Genomic DNA, 20,751 nt, shown 5'->3' with positions numbered 1-20,751 from the left:
TTCCTGGCTGTTGTGTGCATGTGTTCTGTGTTTTCTGTTACACCCACCCTGCTTTAGTGTCACATGTTTTACTTTGTGTTTTATTTTGGAACCGTCATTGTCTGGTGTTCATGTCTAGCTTTGTTCCTGTTGTGTCTGATTAATCCCTCATGTCTTTCACCTGTTCACTCCCTCCCTGCTCGTTTGCTTTGTCAGTATTTAAGCCCTCATTTCTATGTTTCTACTTTGGATTAGTTTTGGATTTCTGCCTTAGTTTGTATTTTTCTGCCTTTGTTTTGCAATAAACCTGACAAACTGTACCAGCATTCTCCATTGTCTTGTTTGGGTCTTCAATCGGTCTGTCACTCGGCCAACCCTGACTTTACCGATAAGAGACATCCAAACATGTTTTTTATTTATAGATATTTGGTTACAATGTAATTATCATGTCACTCCCTCATATTTTCTTTTTTCTAGAGAGAAGTAAAAGTCTTGGTGCTGCCTACGGAAGAGTACCGAGCGTGAAACACGTTGCCTTCCAGAGCAGCTACCAGACATTCTCATATTAGGGTAATAATAAACCTGCGAAAAATTCTTTCAAAGCCTGTGGTTGTATGTCATCCTTTGTAAACAAATGAAAAAAAATGACTGTAAATTGACTGTAAAAGCAGGGCCAAAGTTTGTGCTCGTAACTTAAATGTGTGTGAATGAGTGAATTCAGTGTCACACCCAATGTGGGAACTTTGAGTTGCACAAATAGTTTTCGACTCTGACTTTGTGTACGCTTCTGTAAAGAACGATTCATTCTTATCTGAATCTTTGTCTAATCTCACTGTTAATTTAATTTGTGAATGTTTTTAAGCAGCTTTACACAAGGCAACATTAGTTCTGTCCATGGCGACTTGGCACCGGGCACTGCACAATGGCTGCCCACTGCGGCCCAATTAGCATGGGTTAAATGCAGAGCAACAACAGAAAAAATCCTGCATGCCTTGCACTGTGTATTAATTGTATGTGGCCAATAAAGTGGCATGATAAAGTTGATCAAAAGCCACAGACTATGAAATTATTTTTCAAATAGACCCTTAATTTAGCTCATATGCTATATTCCTTTTGTGTTCTTTATGTCATTAAGTGCCTGTATGCTTATTTGTGCAGAATGACTGCATTAAATCTCTCACTTTTCTGCATTCTCCTTTGCTATTACTTGTGCTGTTACTGACCGGTGCTTTTTTGTGGATTCACATTAAAATCCGTGCAGGAAGTGTTGTTTCATTGACAGTAACTGAACAGCGATCGAAAGAACGTCAGAGTGGTGATTCTCACTGCAGTTGAGAATTTACAGCAAACTAAATCAGACTTACATACACAAACATCCAATCACATTTGAAAACACAAAAATCCAGTTAAATCCAATCAAACCTTCTAGTTTCTTTTTTCTTTTCTTTTTTTTTTTTTTAGAAAATACTGTGATGTTTTATTAAAAATGTTGCAGAAAAAGTTTATACAGGTGTCCAGCCAGAAATATCTCTATTATCACTTAAGGCAAAACTGCAAACTAATATAAGACAAACTAGGGATTTTTATGCTCTATTAAAACCCTTGTTATCTTAACTGGTTTAGGGACCAAATGGCAAGAATATATTTTTATAGAATTTACAAATGTAGCTTAAACTCTTCTGGATGTTCCATTTTTTAGGATGCAAAACGGAAAGAGAGTTAATGGTTACTTTTTTTGTAATTTTATAATAATTAGTACTATTAATATTTAAACTCATTCACTTGCTTATGTAGCCCATAATATCACAAGCCTGGGACAGTACTTTACATATTGCTAGCATATGACAATCTGAAATATCTAACATATATTTCTTTACAAACATATCCAACTAATATTGATACAAAATATTCACTGCCTTTTTTATTTCTAAATAATACATTGCTGGTCACATTGTAAGCAGGCAGTGCTGAGATTGCAAGACAGAAAAAGCCCACAAAGAAAATGATCAGAAGCGTTACATTAGGTGACAGTAGGTGATCGGATCAAGTCACTCCTCATTCTCAGACAGGAGATATGTCTGAAAATGTAGAGTAAAGCTCTTCTGGACAAGCACTGTCTAAAGAGAGGAAACAAAGCAACACACAAGACGGTAGCGTATGTGATGACCTGCAAACGCAGTGTGTGTAACTCTCCAAAGATGGGATTGTGTTTGCATTTTGGTTGTTCTGTGAAAAAAACAATGAAACACAGGTTGTAATCAGAAAAACAATGAATAATGTTCAGTTATATTTACACGCACCTAAACAGAAAGCACAAGCTAGAAAAACCAAAAGTATCTCAGCCAAAAGAATAATAATAGGAGCTCTTTTAATGTATTTTTTTCTTTATGAAATTTAAAATTTCCACGCACAACTATATACCTTTTTTCTTTCTTTCTTTCTTTTTAATTTTTTTTTTTTTTTACAAAGTTTCCATAAATACATTTCAGGCTGGGGTGTAGAATTCTGTGCCAGTCAGGTCAGGTGTCTGATGCATGGATCATTAACAGATGATGTTCCAAATGTTCGATTGCTGCTTTTCAACAACCCCTTCCACCACTGTCTTCCTATAGTGTATGTATAGCACAAAACACTTGTGTGTCCCACTCAAACTCTTCATTTTGTGTTGTAAGAATATTAACAGTCATCCCCTTGTCACCATGTCTTTTGGTAAAATTTCTTGAAACTCTTTCATGAAGCTTAGCTCCAAACAGAGTTATTACTATAGTAACATTCACTTTTAATATTTTCATGACTTTGTGATCAATATATACTGTATATACTTTATAAGAAGGCATGGTAGCAAAATAACATCTTGTGAGTCTGTGCTTCACACACTTTTATCTTATCATATGCCTTGCAAGGTTAGTTGCTGATCCATAAGAAATCTGGTGCCTTCCAGTCTCAGTGGAGCTATACTCTCGTGGTGGAGTGGCCGTGGGGTAAGTTGGTACTGTTCTGGCTGCCACCGAAAGTATTGAAGTTGTGCAGAGGCTGCATGCCAGCCAGTGAGTTGGGGATCATAGTGATGGTGCTGGGCGTCATCAGGGGTATGTCATCAGGTGATCGGCGCAGGGTGAGGGTGTAGTCTGGTGGGCAGGTCAGACGCAGTGTGTCATGGGTCTGCAGGGACTCACACTCGTGGTGATGCTCGTGCTCCAGCTGCTGCTGCTTCATCTGCAGAGACATCAGTTCCTCGCTCTGCAGGTGGGCCACATTATTAGTGGTGGAGGGCGTGTTGGTTGGAGCAGAGTTGCGCTGAGGGGTGGAGATGCGGTGGTTGGACTCGTGCCTTCGCTTGTCTTTCTTGTAGTAGAGTGCAGCAAAGGCGAGGATGTTCAGAAAGAGCAGGGAGGCTCCAACTGCAATGGTGACACTGAGCTCAGTGGAGTAGTCCCTCTTGGTCTCGATTACCACAGTAGACTCATCAGTCAGGTCGCCACTCTTGCGCTGGTCAGTGGTCTGTTTGGTGTTGGCAGGTGGGACACCTGGATGGCGGGTGGTGGAAGGCCAGTTGTTTTTGCCAGGGAACCGTTTGGTATAGGGGTAGGGGGTGGTGTCCTGCGGAGGTATCTTGGTGGTTGTGGATACGTATTGAAAAAATTCATTAATGTTGTGTAGATGCGGAACTAGTTCTAACCAGAAAGCGACCTTGGTAGCACGGTAGTGGTCTCTGACTCGAGGTTTGAGACCAATGTGAAGATAGAGTTGGTCTTTGGGGTTGTACTTGGTCCAGGCTACTTCTTCAAACCGGTTGGGTTTTGTGTGGATGAACTTTGTATCTTGTGGAACTGGTTGGTTTGGATCTCTGAAAGAGGAAAATAGAAGAGAGACGAGAAGAAAATTAAAAAACATTTAATCGAAGTACCAAATTGTTTTTATTTACCTATCCAGGATATAGGGCTGAATCATCAACAGGGATGTTTTGTTACTGTATTAGAACTACACTTCTGTCAACAACCAGGGAAGAAGCCAAGATGTTAACAAATAAAAAGCGACAGACAAACTCTCTTTTTCCATTTCTCCTCTGCTGCACAAAACTTACTGTAATGTTACATGGGCATCGAAGCAAAAAAATGTGGGTGCCTCCTCTAGGATTTTTTTTTATATATATATAGCCTACATATATATCAAAAGAACAAGATGTGATGTTTTTTAACACTATTTTATACAAATCTTGATTGCTTATTGCTAATAAACTATTTTAAAGCTGCTAAGTTCAGTGTTTTGCTCCAAACTGCATTTCTTTGCATTTTGTATACAGACAATAGAGTCTCATGAAAACTGAAATCTTAGGGTTAGCGGTCGTCTTATGTGCATGTGTTACCTCGCACAGACTTCACTCAGTTAAAAACTTGGTAGCCTATGACATTACAAGTTGCGGTAGATATTTTACAAGCAAGGACAGGGTAAAGCAGCATTGAACACACAGAGTGCAGATGTTAGTTTCGGTTGTTTGATAGGCTGCGTCATTAACAAGCCCTCAAGTGGCTCACCTGCTGCCGTGATAACGGATAACGGATCACAGGTGGAAAAATATGGAAAAAGCGAATTCTGAGTCTTTTAGGCAACTTTATAGAACGCACTGCTGATGGAGAAAGTGGAGAAGACGGGTGAGGGGGGAGACAGAGAGGAAGGTAATAATGTAAAATCTTCACATAGAGGTATTATGTGAAAATTTTGATTTTTTTTGCCGGGGATTGGAATTAACAGGGTTTGCCTGCTCAACCATCGACCATCTGTCAGCCATCGCCGATGGACGATGGCATCATCTATCGGCCCAACCCTAGTAGGTATATGCTCATGTAAAGCCTAGCCTTTGGGTCAGAATATAGCAAATATAGTAAATATCATGAAACAATTTAGTTTAGGCTTTGCCTTGGTGCCTAGACCTGCCAACAAATGCCTATTGTTAGAAGAAAACAAAACAGCCCACATTTCCGACCTTTAGATCACTAGTGACCTGCAGACCACTAACTTACTGACCTCTTCCATAGCCAACTAAAATATCCCCTTTCCTTTACCTCAAGTAAACGTAGCTTAAGTTCAGCAACTAACAGTCACTAACAACAACTTACAGTTTCACTCTGTATCACTCTACATTGAATCAATCTTCCTTCACCAAGTCAGTGTGTCACTGTGTGTGTGTGTGTGTGTGTGTGTCCATGTGTCTCTCTGTGTGTAGTAAAGGTACTAGGCAGCTCCGCAGAGAAGCAATGAAAAGCAGCCTCCCTCTGGGTCCTAGTGGCCGACAAAGTAGGGATTTAAATTATGAAGCAGAGGAAACAACCAGGAGGATTATTTTAAATAGAATTATATTTGTATATTTCTATAGTGTTTATCAATATTCTTGCTTTTCTTTGTTGTGTACATGTCTGCACTGTAAAAAAAAAAAAAATTGTTATTATTTGGGGGGCTTAGGACCATGTTAGGGTGGCTTCAGCCCCCATAAAATAGGCCTAACAACGTCCATGATAATCAATGTATGATACCTTTCTCCAAATCCATTATGACACAGTAAACATGCATTAATGGGACATAAAATAACAGGAAACATACTAAATATGACTTTCATTTTCATCACCATTTTAAAAATTATTAGCATTTTTAAAACATGTGACTCTATAAATTGGCTTTTCATTCAAATCATTTCAAAGCAGCATGATATCAACAACGTAACTGTTCACTAAGTTCACTTAGCACTATTATTCCGCTCCCTCTAGCTAATGCATTTCTAGGTGACTCAGAGTTTGAATGCATGAGCTGACAAATGCTCTGACAAAATGCCCTTTATACACCAATGAAACATTTCCAGGTCTGTTGTCACATTTTTCTTAATATTCAATCTCACCCGGGGTGTTCGGTTTTTGTAGTTTGGAACAGAGCTGCCTGTCTGGTGACTTTATGGCAGTGATTTCATTAACTTTGGAGAGGGGAGGGGGACTGAAGGATAGACAACAACCTTGGAGCCAACACAGTGGAGTGTTTGAGTATCTGTGTGTGTTGTTGGGGTGGTGTGTGTGTCCGCATTGCATTTTGGGGTCTCTGTATAAAAGACAACAATCAGTGAGGGTGTGTTTCTGTGACATTACTCATACATGTGTACTGATGTATGTGTTAAGGTAAGTAGTGTTGTTAATGTGCAGTCTATGCATGGGAAAATAGATGTGTTATGGTTGTGCACTTCTACATCCTCCTTTAGAGGTTGAATGGGTGTATTATCTGTTGCTTTGGACAAAAGTGTCTTCTAATGAACTGAGTGTTTGTGTGAGAAGATGTGTGTACAGTATGCTAATGGTGCCAATGTACTGTAAAGCTGTATCTCAAAATCCGTACTACAAATTAATTCTAAGCAGGTTTTGAGTGACAAAATAAAGCATACTCAAAAAAGTATGGCAGTATGCAGACTAAAAACGTATTCGACACTTGCCCCTCGATGCAATTCAAAAACCAAATGGAGGAGTTGCACACAGCTGGAAAGAATTTGAACAATTTTGGATGGTGGTAAAACGGCTCCAGGAAACACCCAAGAAAATGAAGGATAGCGATTCAAGTTTTGGAAAAAAACATTTTGCTGTATGTTTGTGATGTTTACCTGTCAATGACATTCCAAAGTTCATGGGGCAAGTAGAATTTCCTGTAAGTAAATATGTTGATTTATTATATACTAACTGCAGAAACTGTATAAAATAAATATTAGTATACACACTTGTTGTAAATTATTTTGGAGCATTATAGCCTAAATTGTTATCATTAATTACTAGAGCAATGGTGGTCTACATTGTCATCATTTAAAGTGTTATTTTATAGTGTAAAGTTAGGATCACAGTGTTAAAACTCTACAGCTCTGAGTGTGTGTGCTCCTTTCTGTATCTAACTGCCCAGGCTCAGCAGTAGCACATGTGTGTATGTGAGCAAGTTCGTGTGCTTTGGGAGAAAAGGGAGGGAGCACAGTGAGGCAGCATCAAAAATACCTTGCAAAGGAAAATATAGAAGCAGATTTTGTATTACAAAACATACATCAATATAGTCCATCACAGTAAGAATGTCCTGTTTCTAGCACAGAGCACAAACAACACCAGTTTATTCCACAAAAGTCAGGTTATGGATGAAATGGCATGATCAAGCAGAGTGCATGCAAAAGACACAGAGAGGAGGAGCAGGCAGTCAGGGACTTTCCCACCAAATGCTTAGGCACGTGAAAATCTTGGACATTCCCAGATTCAGGTGCAGTAGGAAAGAGAGCCAAGAGATGATGTGAAGCCAAGAAACAGAGCTATAAAAGGAGGTCCAAAAGGAGGTGAAAGTCAGTCGTTACATGGTTTTCATGTTGACTCGGGTCTCTGTTCTGGTAACAGAATGGGACTCTATTTTGCACCGATCTCTGACACACTCCGGTGGAACTTTTGTATTCTAATTGGTGTCTGTTTTTGTTGATAATAAAAATGTTGGTAAAAGTTCAAGCTTTCTTATCTGGCCCAAGTCTTGATTTTTTACACGACATTACACTCTTTACAATAGTAGAACAGAATAGAATAGACATCTTTATTGTCCACTCGTCTTTGGCTGACATACTTTCACTTGGGTTAGAATATATGAGTAAAACGGGAGAGAAAAACACTAAAATAACAACAATATGTACATATCTTAAATAGACATTAGCCGTGTTTCCATCAATGTTTTTTAATGCACATTTTGAAGCATCGCATTAGAAAAGGTTGATGGAATTTCGCAAAAAAGGTTTTACGCTCACTTGAGGTGTTTTTTGTCGAAAAAGAGTTAATGCGCTAAATGGGAGATAAGTTCTGACGTAGCGAACTTGTAACTCACGACTGATCAGCTGTTTCTGCTGTTGGCATGCCTGCCGAGAATTTCATGCACCTCTCGGCTGGTAACGCTCATTTGTGCTGAGAAAAGAGGTGGATGCAAATCTCGGCAGGTAGCCTTTATCATCTGTTCTGCCGAATTATGCATTCACCTCTTAAAGGTCCTTTTGCTTTGCACACTGATCAAATGGGGTTATCACCGCATATTTTTGCTGAATCTCAATGAATGATACTTCTACTGAATGTAATAAAATATTACTCTAAACTCTAAACGTTCATAAAATATATACTTCGAATCATTTATCACCATTGATGAACCCCCACAAAAGATATTATAGCATTTAAAAGCATTATTTGGAGGTGCATGCAATTCTCGGCAAGAATGCAAAACTTGGCATAACACCAGATATTCCCATAACGTGTGGAGACATGGCTGGTAGCAACGTGCTTGCATGAAACACATTTCTGAGGACCTCTCAAGTCTTCTAAGATCAATGTTCCTCATGTTCATGTGACTGGTTTTGTTTCTGGTTTGGAACCCATACGTCTTGTTTATTACAGTCATGTGTAACGTCAACTACTGATGCAACTACGCTTGCCGTAGCCTGGTTTATTCGCTCCAAACCAGCTGATGGAAACACACATATTACGCAATTTCTTTTTTGCGACATTTCAAAAGTATGCTTAAAATTTGCATGACAATTAGATGGAAACATGGCTACTGTGAAAATGGAAAGTAGTCACTAATATGTAATAAAAAATATGGGACACGTGCTATAAACAGTCTCCAGATAGGACCCCCCAGGTCAGGTCAGCCCCCCTCCTCCTCCGAAGTAGTACTAGTAGCAGTAGTAATAATCTGGTAAGAAGTAAGAATAGAATAATAAAAAAAATTTCTTTATGACATTTGCATATACACGTTCTCTTCACAATGAAAGTACAGCCTGGTATTGGTCTATCACCTGCAAGCAAAAATGGACTTTGGCATAAGCACAGCATGCTATTTGAAAGTCATGTTATTTGTGGACATATTTATGAGTGCAGGCTGTTCATATAGTGTTTTATGAGCCCAGCATGTAACTGTAGGCTCTGAGTCTAACTTTTGAACCTAAGCCTGGTGTTTCCTAATAGGGAGTGACAGTGACGGAGCCACGGAACTGACTCAGTAACGTTAGTACACAACATCTATCTAAAGTTGCTGGTCATACCAGACCAAGTATATTGAACTGAGCAACACTGTGTGTTACAAGAAGATTGTGTCCTTTGTTCTTTCAAATAACACATTGTTTTGCTATAATCAGACAATAACCTATTTTAGTTTGTAAAAGTAATTCATGTGGTTATCCAAATTTCAAGAAACAGTGAGGTCCTTTACTTCATGTTTAATCAGCTTAGATAACTGACGTCTCAATGAAGCTTAGGCAAATAACTGTAGGTGCAAAAATAAACTGTTTATGCTTAAAAGAATGGTTTGTTATCACTTATGTAATCCCCCACGCTTCATCCTAAATGCAAAAGCAAAAACTTTAAAGGCTGGGTATCAGATGGATACATTTCACAAACAAAACAGAAAAAATGTGAGACCATAGTCACTGACATTCATAATTGAATATACAGAATAGTAATAGTGTATATTTTTAATATGGACCCCAGGTCGAGTAGTTGTTGCCAAGGTAACAACTAAAGCTATTAAAGGTAGTGCAAACACATTGGTCCAAAATGTACACAGCTCAACATGTATCTTTGCCTTATACCTTATTAAAAAGCTGCAAGGTCTGCCCTCCAACTGGTGGAACAATACATAAGGCACTGATAGCATTTGGTGGGCCTGTCATCTCAGTGCTAACATATGCTGGAACAATATGCCACTCCTCTGCTGCTGAATTCGCTCAAAAGCGAAATGCTAAATCTGTACGCCACTCAGTCTGACAGGTATATCAAAACTGAAAATTTGCAGTCGCAAAACGTTTCACTGGATTGATGAAACATATGCTTTCATGCACTTTGGTGGGCTGTAATGTATTCAGTGTTACCTTAGTGCCGCCTGACACCAGAGCAGCTTTAAATGTTTATGAAGAAAGCGGCTTCTGTGATGTTTTAACTCCATACTACAGGCCTACATCTAGTTTTGCGGGGATGCTCTGCCATGCAAATTCCCTCCTGTTGATGTCCTATTTAGTAAACAGTAATAGATTCTGGAAACTCACAAACAGTGAGGATCAGTCTCTCTTCCAATGATTTGTGCTGTGCGTCGTGTACAAAATTCAACTTCAGCAGCGGGCGGGCGTGTTCGTGAGGCGACTACTTCACCTGAAATGTTTCTGCTGATACCTGTTCAGAAAAAAATCCCAAGAAAACTGGACTCTGATGGTAACTTGTTTTAACAAGCTAGATAAAAGGTAATGCCCTGGCAGTGGCAAATAGCTTTGGTTTTATATTCGATTTCATTACATTAATGTTTAAGTTGAGATTAACAAGAAATATTTTATTGCTACTTTGTAAGGGGAATACTGCTGGTATTTAATTAAAAGTGCGCAATACACTACTTTAGAATTCATTATTCAATTTTGAAAGAAAATCATGCGATTTATCGTGATTAAAAAATGTAATCGTTGTCCAGCACTAAAAAAACACAACTTTATTCTCTGGTTTTACTGAAACTGGATCAGAGTTGATGGAGATTCCTCCACTTTTGCCGATTTATGGAGTTTACATGTTACAGGTTACTTTAGCAGCTAACTACTGCCAACCGCAGTTGCTACTAACTTAGCTACTGAGTTAGCCTTGCAGCTAGCCGTCCTATTGCTGATTCTGCCTGGACCTGAAGCTTGGTGCTCAGCTGGTTCAGAGCCACAGGAGCTACTGTTAGCAACGGTTAGCAATCCGCAGCGTTAGTAGCAAGTCAATCTGTCCATCAGGAAATATCATAAATTGCAGATGCAGCGCAGCCCTTGGACAGAGGGAAAACCAGAAAACATTTACCTTTTCTTCATAACGGTAAAAGCACTTTACTGTGAGACACACTGTACTGCACAATTTACAGCTCTAGCTCTATGAGCTTGTATGACCGCTAACTCTGGAATGTGGGCTGTACTTTGGGGGTGTAAACATCCCAGATGTTATGTAACATCTAGAGCTTATTAGCATTTGCCCATTTTCTGTATTTTGGGTGTATGAGATTTACATATGAATAAGGAAAAAATGGAGACTGAGGCTATTGGTATATCAGTGACATGCACTGAACTCTTTTTGGGTGGACACAAGGTTGCTGGAGACTGAGAAGTCAGCCTGTCCTCCAATACCCTTATAAAATTCTCTATTCACTGAGAAAGAAAAAGGATGTAGGAGGAGAGAGCAAGAACCAGCACAGGTGTACTAAAGTACACAAGTTATTGTGTGACAGTGAAGTAGCCTAAATTAGAGCCAACAGATTTTCATACATTCATATGATCAGCTTGGACTTCTTGACTCAAGTTATGTATTAATACTAGGTTTGGGCTTATAGACGATGCCATCGTCCATCGGCGATTGCTGACAGACATCACAACGTTGAGCCGGCATTGTAATTGTAAAACCCCTGCCCCCCCAGCAGACGTAGCCTATTAAACTACTTAAACCAACATCTGCACCCTGTGTGTTCACTGTTGCTTTACCTGGTCCGTATAATATCCACCGCGACTTGTAACGTAAGTTAATAGTGTACCAATTTTTTTACTGATGACATCGTCCATCCCGATGTTTCATTGTAGACATCGCTCAACCCTAATTAATGCATTGCAAGAAATAGATTGAATGGCAAGTGTGTTGCATAATATAGCACATTTGTATTTGCCTCTGTCAGGGATTGACTATGTATCATAAACTTAATGAATACAACAATATTTGATGTCAGACAGATGATGTTTTATGCATTTCAACAGATGAACCTGAGTCAGACAGGGAAAGGTTTTGTGGTAGTGTTGAGTCTTTCAAAGAACATTTTGTTCATTTGACCTAATCTTGTATATGACTCAGGAGGAACGAGTAGTCTGAGTGAGTAATCTGTTCATTTTCACGTGCGTGTGAATAGTCTTGGACTCTTACGTTCACTCATCACACGGCAGCTGCATGGGCTCCGTCAGCACAGAAAACAGAATTGATTAGTTCACGACTCTCAGCTGTGGGTCTCTGAATTTGAGTCGTTCATTTGTCATGTGACAGCTCTTCTACAGGGCTGTGGTAAGCAGGCAGCACAGGAAACATAAATGATTAGCTCACGACTCTCAACTGTGGGTCTCTATCATAAGCATTGTTAGACCCTTTTTACTGGGGCACGTCCCCCTGTATCCATGTGCTGTACCCCAGTAATATTGCCAAGACCCCTTGGCACATCATTTTAAAACGAGACAATAATTATCTGTCTCTCAGTGAAGGTTTAGTTACAACTCTGGACTAATGTAAGATGGAAAGCATTGAATTCACAGTGACTATTACAATGTTGATTAGTGAGGCAGACTGGGCAATATGTACATCTTTCAGTAATAAACATCACTTATTCAGTCAAGTCATAGTATAAATTAGGGCTGGACAATAAAACAATAGCCTAACAATAATTCCTACAGTATAATTTTCCTCAATAACAATATAACAATTTTTTTTTTAAATCTTATTAATGTGAATCATGAACAAATTAGCACTTGCTTTTTCTGTTTATTTTATTGAGGAACAAATGCTCTGGTCAAATCCCTTTCTGACATGGCCAATATTAATGGGTTAAGCAAGGGAAGCTGGTTATGGAACATCCAAATTGACAGTACTGAATGAAGGAATAAATAAATAAATGGGGAAATAAATGCAAGAAAGAATGAATGAATAAAAGAATAAATAAATAAATGGGGAAATATATCAAGGAAAGAATGAATTAATAAAAGAATAAATAAATAAATGCAGAAATATATCAAAAAAAGAATGAATGAATAAAAGAATATATAAATAAATGCAGAAATATATCAAAGAAAGAATGAATGAATAAAAGAATAAATACATACATTTGCTTTTGCCTTTCCTCAAGGAGACCTATTGTTATTGCTTTTCCCTTAGAGACCTATTGTCATTGCTTTTCCCTTAGAGACCTTTTGTCATTGCTTTTTCCTTCCTCTTCCTTAACTGTCAATCAACGTGTTGTGGCCCGCCCATTAAGTCCAAGTAATCACTCACAGAAGTATTTCTCTCCATGATCAGAGACATATAAAGGTCTGATCCACACTCCATACCAGTTGGTGGCGGTAACGCACCAATTTGTTATTTGCCAACTGACAACAACACCACAAGGAGGGAGAAGAAGAAAAAGCTGCTGCTGCTGCTGCTGCTGCTGCTAACGTAGACAGAACTAAATGCAGAAGTCCATTTCTCAGATTTTAAGAGAAACTGCAGACAGGTTGGATGTCGTTGACACTCCACCGTCTGCTCCAGCCGGACTACCAAGACCAAGGGACCCTGTGGATGGTAGGTGTAAATTATTGTTGCTTAATATGTGTTGAAGTTAGCAATGTAATAGGCGAACGAATGCTGCAAGTTAACTTACATTATGCTAACGGTAACGTCACTGAAAAAAGTTTCTGGCACGGAGGCCAGCGATCCATTGTGTAACTTACGTGCCCCTGTGGCTCCTCTCTAGATTGCAACAACTTGTTAGATTTTTTTTTTTCAGTATATGGACTGCATGTTTTAATCTATAATAAAGCATAAACCAAATATGTCTTGTTTACAAAGCCTAAAATGATGCATATAAAAAGGGGACCACACAAACGTTTTTAACAGAACTTAATTAAAGTTGATGATACACGGAGCAACTTTTTGAGCAATGTTGCTGGGCAATCTTGCTAGTGGCAAGTCTGACTATGTTTTGAACGCATAGCGGGGTTACGGGGCGGGTTGCAGAGTGGTGGGGGAAGGGGATTACCGTATTAATCTTTACTCATTACCATTGACGGCAATGTTGCCCTGCACGATTGCTCTAAAAGTTGCTCCGTGTATCATCATCTTAAGGGTGGGGATCGAGACCCGGTTCTATAAGAACTCTGTTCCAAATTTGTCAAAACCCGAAAATCAATAAGGTCTGAGCTTATCTATACTGCTATAGTGTCTAGCATAGTATAATGTTATGTCTCGAGAGACAAGAGCCATGTCATATAATTCAAATCTGATTTAACCTGAAACAGTGAATAAGAAAACAAATGCTATTGATTCAGGGCTCGACAATAACGGTGCCCCGATGGGGCCAGAAAAATTTGTATTTATACAAAATACATTATAAACTCTATAATCTGACTCCGTCTGCAAGAGAACTACAACTTAGGAGAAGATTTTTTCCAGCAAGACAGCAAGACAACGCTCCCAAGCATCCAGCAAAAGCTTCACAGAAATGGTTCAAAGACAACAAGGTCAATGTTCTGGAGTGGCCAAGTCAAAGCCCAGATCTCAATCCAATCGAGAATTTGTGGCTGTACTTGAAAAGAGCTGTTCACGCCCGTTTCCTGAGCAACCTGACAGAGCTTTAGCTGTTTTGCAAGGAAGAATGGAGAAAAATTGCAGTGTCCAGATGTGCCAGCCCGATTGAAACATATCCACACAGAGTCAGTGCTGTAATAGCGGTGCATCTACTAAATACAGACCTGAAGGGGGTGAATATTTATACAATCATATTCTTAACTTTATATGTATTTAATTAATTGACATTAGTTTGTTTTCACTTTAATTAAAGAGTTTTTTTGGCAAATTCCTGTCAAAAAATTATACTGACCATAATTTCATGTATAAAAGAAACCAAAGGGTGAAACATCCAAGGGTGAATACTTTTTATAGGCACTGTATATCTGATGCATGGTATTGTGGAGATAGTTTACCATAGAAGTATGGTACATTTTCATGGTAATCATTTATACCATGGTAAAATTTTGGCACAAACGATTACAGTGGAAGTACTATCATACATTGAGGCTGGCAAACTAACACTCCTTTTCTTTTTCAGCAGAAGTGGCAAGACTCTTTGCCCCCTACAGGAGTTCGCCATCGAAGTACCTCGGGAAGCTCTCGCCATCTTGGAGCTACAAGCGTGGTAACATTTACACACATGTTCTGCTGTTTAAGCAGTAAAACGTCCACACTGGTACCCACTCGCTAGCAGAAATGTGAACTGGCAGATGCTGGTTTAGGAGAAAAAAGAATAACTTTTCAAGGTAAGATTATCAGATTCCATCAATATTCATTACATTTTCTCTGGATAAAGCCTTTACAGCACATTATCACATGATTTTACTATAATTTGTCCTATGAAAAAAGCAATATCCACATCATTCATCATTTATTAATCATAACCTTTTTTGCGTAATAGTCTATTATATAAGTATCCAACGAAGGTTAAAATCAAGGGCAACTGGACTTGGTTGAAGATACTGGAAGACGTTTCGTCCCTCATCCAAAGGACTTCTTCGGTTCTGACTGACTGGCAGGGAAACTCAGCTATATCCTCAGTGGGGTCGTTGGCCCGGGTCATCGCCGCTGGTTCGTTAGTGTTCCTTGTTGCTGTGACGACAGTCGTTACAGTCGTTAAGACTACCTGTGGCCAAGACTGAACGACCATCGTTGGTATCTTCACCTGAGGTCAATAGGTTACGTATGTTGAGTTTCCTGGGAAGTGATGAAAGGACAGCATTGTAAGTGGTGGCGTAGACCCCCTCCCCTGTTCAATGACGGCTTCTCAACCCTGGTGTAGTTGGCTTCCTTGACACCTCTTTCAAACCATCCATCTTCTCTGTCTAAAATGTGCACCTGGTGGTCCTCAAACGAGTGTCCTCTGTCCTTCAGATGTAAGTAGACTGCAGAGTCTTGACCTGAGGAGTTGGCCCTTCTGTGTTGAGCCATGCGTTTGTGTAGTGGTTGTTTAGTCTCCCCAATATACAGGTCTGTGTTCATCACTTCCCAGGAAACTCAACAATCGTAACCTATTGACCTCAGGTGAAGATACCAACGATGGTCGTTCAGTCTTGGCCACAGGTAGTCTTAACGACTGTAACGACTGTCGTCACAGCAACAAGGAACACTAACGAACCAGCGGTATCAATGACCCGGGCCAGCGACTCCACTGAGGTTAAATAACTGAGTTTCCCTGCCAGTCAGTCAGAACTGAAGAAGTCCTTTGGATGAGGGACGAAACGTCTTCCAGTATCTTCAACCAAGTCCAGTTGCCCTTGATTTTAACCTTCGTTGGATAACTATGACCTGGATGACTGAGAATCTTCATAGACATCTATTATATAAGATAACATTTGTTTGGTTAATGAAAAGTTCATTGTTTTATTTAAATCAAGTAGGCTATTTGTGACATATTTTTACATACTGTAGTTTCTGGTGCTGTCAATAATGGTTTATTGTTTGTTGTAGGACAAGAGTCCTCCCCAGACTATTTTAAGCAGTGCCTGATGGAAGCATACCCAAAACTGAGCGAAGCAGGGGGGTTTGAACTCATGAAAATCCGTGGCTCAACACGGAGCAGAGAACTGCTGCTCATTGCCTGCCCAAGTACAGGCTACAATGTAAAGTTTCTAAAGTCTGCTGAGACAATGATTGGTCATGCCACTATTTACATCAGACCCCTTCAAAGAAGTCTGAATACGGATAAGGTCAGTCTAAGTTTGAAATGTAAGGTAAATTTTTAGGATAGTTTCTAAATGCTTTTGCAACAAAGATAGGGCCAATTATGAAAAAAACATTTAGGGAGTAAGGTATGTGTGTGTGACACTGGTATGTTGCCAGTTTTCACTAATTTCTGAATAACATGCCAATAACTACATATGTAAGCCATTCCTAGTAGTGGATCCTCACAGACAATGGGACCTCTCATCACGTGCCTGTCTTGTGGGGGTGAATTCCAATTTGTGGAAATAAAGGCACACACTGATGCATGCAAGAGGTATGTCAACTATGTACTGTTTTATAAACTGTTTTGTGATGGTTGTATAAGTATTGAAATAACTAACTTTAATTAAACAGTCATAGGCGATTATGTAAAGCACTAAAACTTTGTCTTGAAACACTGTATCACTGAATTATGAACACTCTTGAAATAAGGCCAGAAACACAAGCAGCTGAGGTGCTGACAGCGTCACCTGTAGTCAGTGAAGAGATGACAGCATCATCGGCATCCACCTCAGGGCCATCAGAGTCTTTGATTCAGTCCATAGATCTGACAGATTCCACGGAGAGCTGTACATACATGGAGTCAGACAATGGTTTGTGTAGCATATTAACTTATTAGAAAATGTTGCCTATAAATGTTAACATTACAAGGAACGTTGTTCTTGTTTTTCTAATTTAAGATTGGAAGAGGGTTCATGATGCAGTACAGGCTGCAAAGCTCTTCAGGGAAAGTATTCTGAAAAAATCCGGCCAGGAGCTACACTTTAGAATGGACCTTAGGGACTCCTCTGAAGACAGGAAGAAGAGAATTCTTGCCTTCTATAAAAGGCCAAAGGTGGATTGGACTGCTCCCTTCCAATGCACACTTGAAGGTACAGCAAGTAATACAAAGACACATTATCCACTGTACTCAGGAACTACAGTGTGTCCTCAGTAGAGCAGACCCTTTTTGTTAGTCGGCATGAAAAGTTTATCAGTTTTTCCTTGGCCTATAACCAACCTTCTTACTGTGTTTTTTCCAAATCTGTGCCCAACTTTTGGAAAAGTTTGTAATGTATGGACAAAGGCACAAACACACAGATGCGGCAAAAATATTTCCTACCTTGGCGGAGGTAAGCAAGAGTGTATGTACATTTTGTATTCTTATCATAGGTGATGCAGCTATTGGGGAAGGTGTGACCAGGCATTGCCTTTCTACTATAATGTCCAAATGCAATTTGGATTTCAATGGAAAATTGGTTAGTATGACAATTTTGTGATATGATATCTTAATACCAGATATTGGCACTATTTGTTGTATTTAATTATCACAATAACTTCATACATCAAGTGTATTTCTAAATCTTTCAGGAAACGGAAAGACCTTGTTGTTCGAAGGGGAAAAGGATCATCTTGTGCCCTCGATGTCACAAGTCATTGTAGATAGTGACCTTTTCTTAGTTGCCGGACGCATCATAGGTCATTCTTTCTTGCACAATGGTCCATGTCTGACTGGTCTAAGCCAAGCCATTGTCCATGTTTTGAGTGGTGGAATGCCTGAAATGGCCTGCATTGACATGGAAGACTGCTGTGACACAGATGTCAGGGAGACAGTCAGACTGGTATACATTTCACCTTACCTGAATTTATAAATTATTTTGTACCTGCATTAAATTTGTATTACTCTAAATATTTGTTCAAATGTTTTAAACAGCTTGAAGGGTCCACAATACTGACGGCAGAGCAGAAGCGGTCCATCCAAGAGTTGGCACTGGGGTGGGATCTCCCAGGAGTGACCAATGAAAACAAGAGATGGCTACTGGAGAAGCTCCTTTTTCATGCAGTGAGTTATATATAATTTTGCTAGATTTAATTTATTATTTGCCATCTTAAAAATTTGAGCGAATGATTACTGTAAGCTCTTTCACAAATCCTACATGTAACTTTTTAATAAAAAATATTACTGTTCAAAAAAAATGAACTTTATGCAAGTGGATTTTCCTTGTTTATCATAAATGTAACTTTGAAGGCACAAATGTTACAAGAACGAAATGGATTTGATGCTACGTTGTGTTTAAAAAATGATCATCTTCTTATATGGATATTATGAAGTGTCAAAAAAAGCATTGCTTTTTATAGGTTCTTGGCCGATCTCGACAGCAAATTAAACAGCTAAAGAGAGGACTAAAAGAAACACGTGTAATGGATCAGCTGACAGAGAGGCCAGACACCATCCCATTGCTCTTTCCAAGGAGCTCTTCTGTTTCTTACCAGCCACACGTATGTATGCAAACAGTAATTATGATTAACTGCTACCGTTGACTACTACCCAACATTAATTGTGTGATTTGAATGATCTTTTTTATCATATAGGTGATTCTGGACAGAGTAACTTGGCCAATGCAGTCCGACACTGATGACGAGGATGATGATACAAGTCTTGAAGACAAATGTCACATATCTGGATTCTTGAGAAAATTTATTGAAGATGTTTCCATATAGTATCTTCACTTGTGGTACTCCAATCATATTCATGGTCCTCAATTGATTTTATACATTAAATGAAAGTCCAAGCTCCAAGTACATTTACGATGAATGAGAATGTGCTGAATAGGTGATCTAGGAGCCATATGGGGACATAATCCAAAATTTGGCTTGCATTTACAAATACGTCATTTTTCACATGGTATGTATTATAAGACTCTCCCAGTTAACCAACTAAAATACTCTTAATTGAAAACCTCTCACATTCCCTACTGATGTAGTGTACACTATGCTTTTCAACTCTCATATATAAATTTAAAATGTCAACAGAAATAAACTTGACAGACTTTTCACAATTACAGCTGAAATATTCTCAAACACTACCGAAATGTTATACACTCATATACAAAAATCCACATACATAAACACACCATTGACATTTTACCTGAAAGTGTTAGTTGCACATGTAACCCCAAGTTTGGCTTCTGTCTTGTAAAAGGTGACAGATTTAATGCATTTAGATCACATTTTTCAAAAGATATCTGCCCTAGACATAGCAATAATTGCTTTTGCTGCCCTGCCAACACATTCTGCACGGTTTTGAAAAAGGAAAGTCTGTCAAGATGGCCAAGTGAACGGTCTTTGTTTTTCTATATGCGCCAAATCCACCAATACAAACTAATGAAGTTGTAATAAAATTAATTTTAGCATCGTCAGAAGATCTCCTACAGCTGCTGAAGTTCTGGCATGGATGGGAAGTTCTTCCACACGAACTTGTCGTCAAAGTTGGACGTGGCAGCATGCCTACAGCCAGCACATGCTTCGAAACACTGAAGCTCCCATCACATTATCAGTCATACAGTGTTTTTCGTGAAGCTCTACTTGCAAGCATCAACACCGTGGAAAGTGGATTTGGGCTTGTTTAAGGCCAAACCATTGTAAACTGGATTAATGATCGCTTTAATTTTACAACCAGAATTATTAGTTTTAATATGTTAAATGTTGTTGTTTTATCTCTGGAATGTTGAAAAGAGTTCAGATAGCAACTATGAATACAGAGAATCCTCAGGCAGCTCCTTAGGGTGTAAAAATGTAAGTTAGTCAGTTTTATGCATGTGTTCATTCTGTTAAAGTTGAAATCTAGAAAGTCCGGCACCATTTTCAGCAAAGAAATTACAAGTTCTAAATGTTTAGAAGTAGTTTATTAGATTTGACATGCACACAATTCAGTTGCTGTTTTCTACAAATAGAGTAATATAGCTGACATCCAAAGTTGCTTGGCATCTTGAACTTTATGTGAAATCAAACTGCTGTTCCTGTACAAGGTGACAAACAAATGTTTAACAAACCTACAGACAAACAACAAAATGTATACTCTATTATACATCACATAACTACAAAAGATTTTGTCTTGATGTCCAGCTGACAGTTAAGATGTTCAAAAGGTCAGTGTGAATGTACTAATCTGTTATAAATTAAGTAAAAACACATCTGGACATGCACATGCTAATTAATGTTTACTCTTTAAATTTGAAGAATGTCTTTAAGAATATTTACAGTATCCATGTATGCCTGTAGTGCATCTGAGAGAGGAATTGTTGGATTTGGTAACATTGCAACTTCGGCCTCTGTAAGCTGACGTGGTAGTTGTGTCTCAGGTACGATGACATCTTGTGGGTATGGGTTGTGAGGGCCTGTCCAGTCAATCCCATAATCATCGCCAACCTGAACAGATCAACTGGGTTTGTAACTACATACTATATACTAA

At 39.0% G+C, this 20,751-nt stretch overlaps 2 protein-coding genes across 5 annotated transcripts in view; one reads left to right on the top strand and one right to left on the bottom strand.

Annotated features, from left to right (window-relative positions):
• Window positions 1–1,214: 1,214 nt before the first annotated feature.
• Window positions 1,215–20,751, bottom strand: part of nlgn4xa (neuroligin 4 X-linked a) — a 319,083-nt gene continuing 299,546 nt past the window's right edge. The window contains exon 6 of the mRNA XM_038722527.1: window positions 1,215–3,826. Within this exon, the coding sequence (XP_038578455.1) occupies window positions 2,932–3,826 (895 nt within the window). The 3' untranslated portion in view covers window positions 1,215–2,931. The remainder of the gene's footprint in view (window positions 3,827–20,751) is intronic.
• LOC119905489 lies at window positions 13,171–19,339 on the top strand. Of its 4 annotated transcripts, none has more exons than XR_005444830.1 (10): window positions 13,171–13,328; window positions 14,857–15,061; window positions 16,266–16,794; window positions 16,953–17,113; window positions 17,201–17,392; window positions 17,673–17,758; window positions 17,871–18,121; window positions 18,214–18,342; window positions 18,639–18,779; window positions 18,873–19,339. XR_005444830.1 is itself a non-coding variant. In XM_038722573.1 (7 exons), the coding sequence occupies exons 3-7, from the start codon at window positions 17,731–17,733 to the stop codon at window positions 18,999–19,001; spliced, it is 678 nt and encodes a 225-aa protein (XP_038578501.1). In that variant the 5' UTR covers window positions 16,805–17,113; window positions 17,201–17,392; window positions 17,673–17,730; the 3' UTR covers window positions 19,002–19,339. The 4 variants fall into 4 exon arrangements, 1 of the variants encoding a protein (XP_038578501.1); XR_005444828.1 differs by having other exon boundaries at window positions 14,854–15,061; XR_005444829.1 differs by having other exon boundaries at window positions 14,854–15,061; window positions 17,567–17,758.

Source organism: Micropterus salmoides, unplaced genomic scaffold (genome assembly GCF_014851395.1).
Source record: "Micropterus salmoides isolate LMB-PRFRI ecotype aquatic unplaced genomic scaffold, ASM1485139v1 Ms_hic_scaffold_1, whole genome shotgun sequence".
Lineage (NCBI taxonomy): Eukaryota > Metazoa > Chordata > Actinopteri > Centrarchiformes > Centrarchidae > Micropterus > Micropterus salmoides.
The sequence above is the reverse complement of the archived record's forward strand: the minus strand, read 5'-3'. Positions and strand labels throughout refer to the sequence as shown.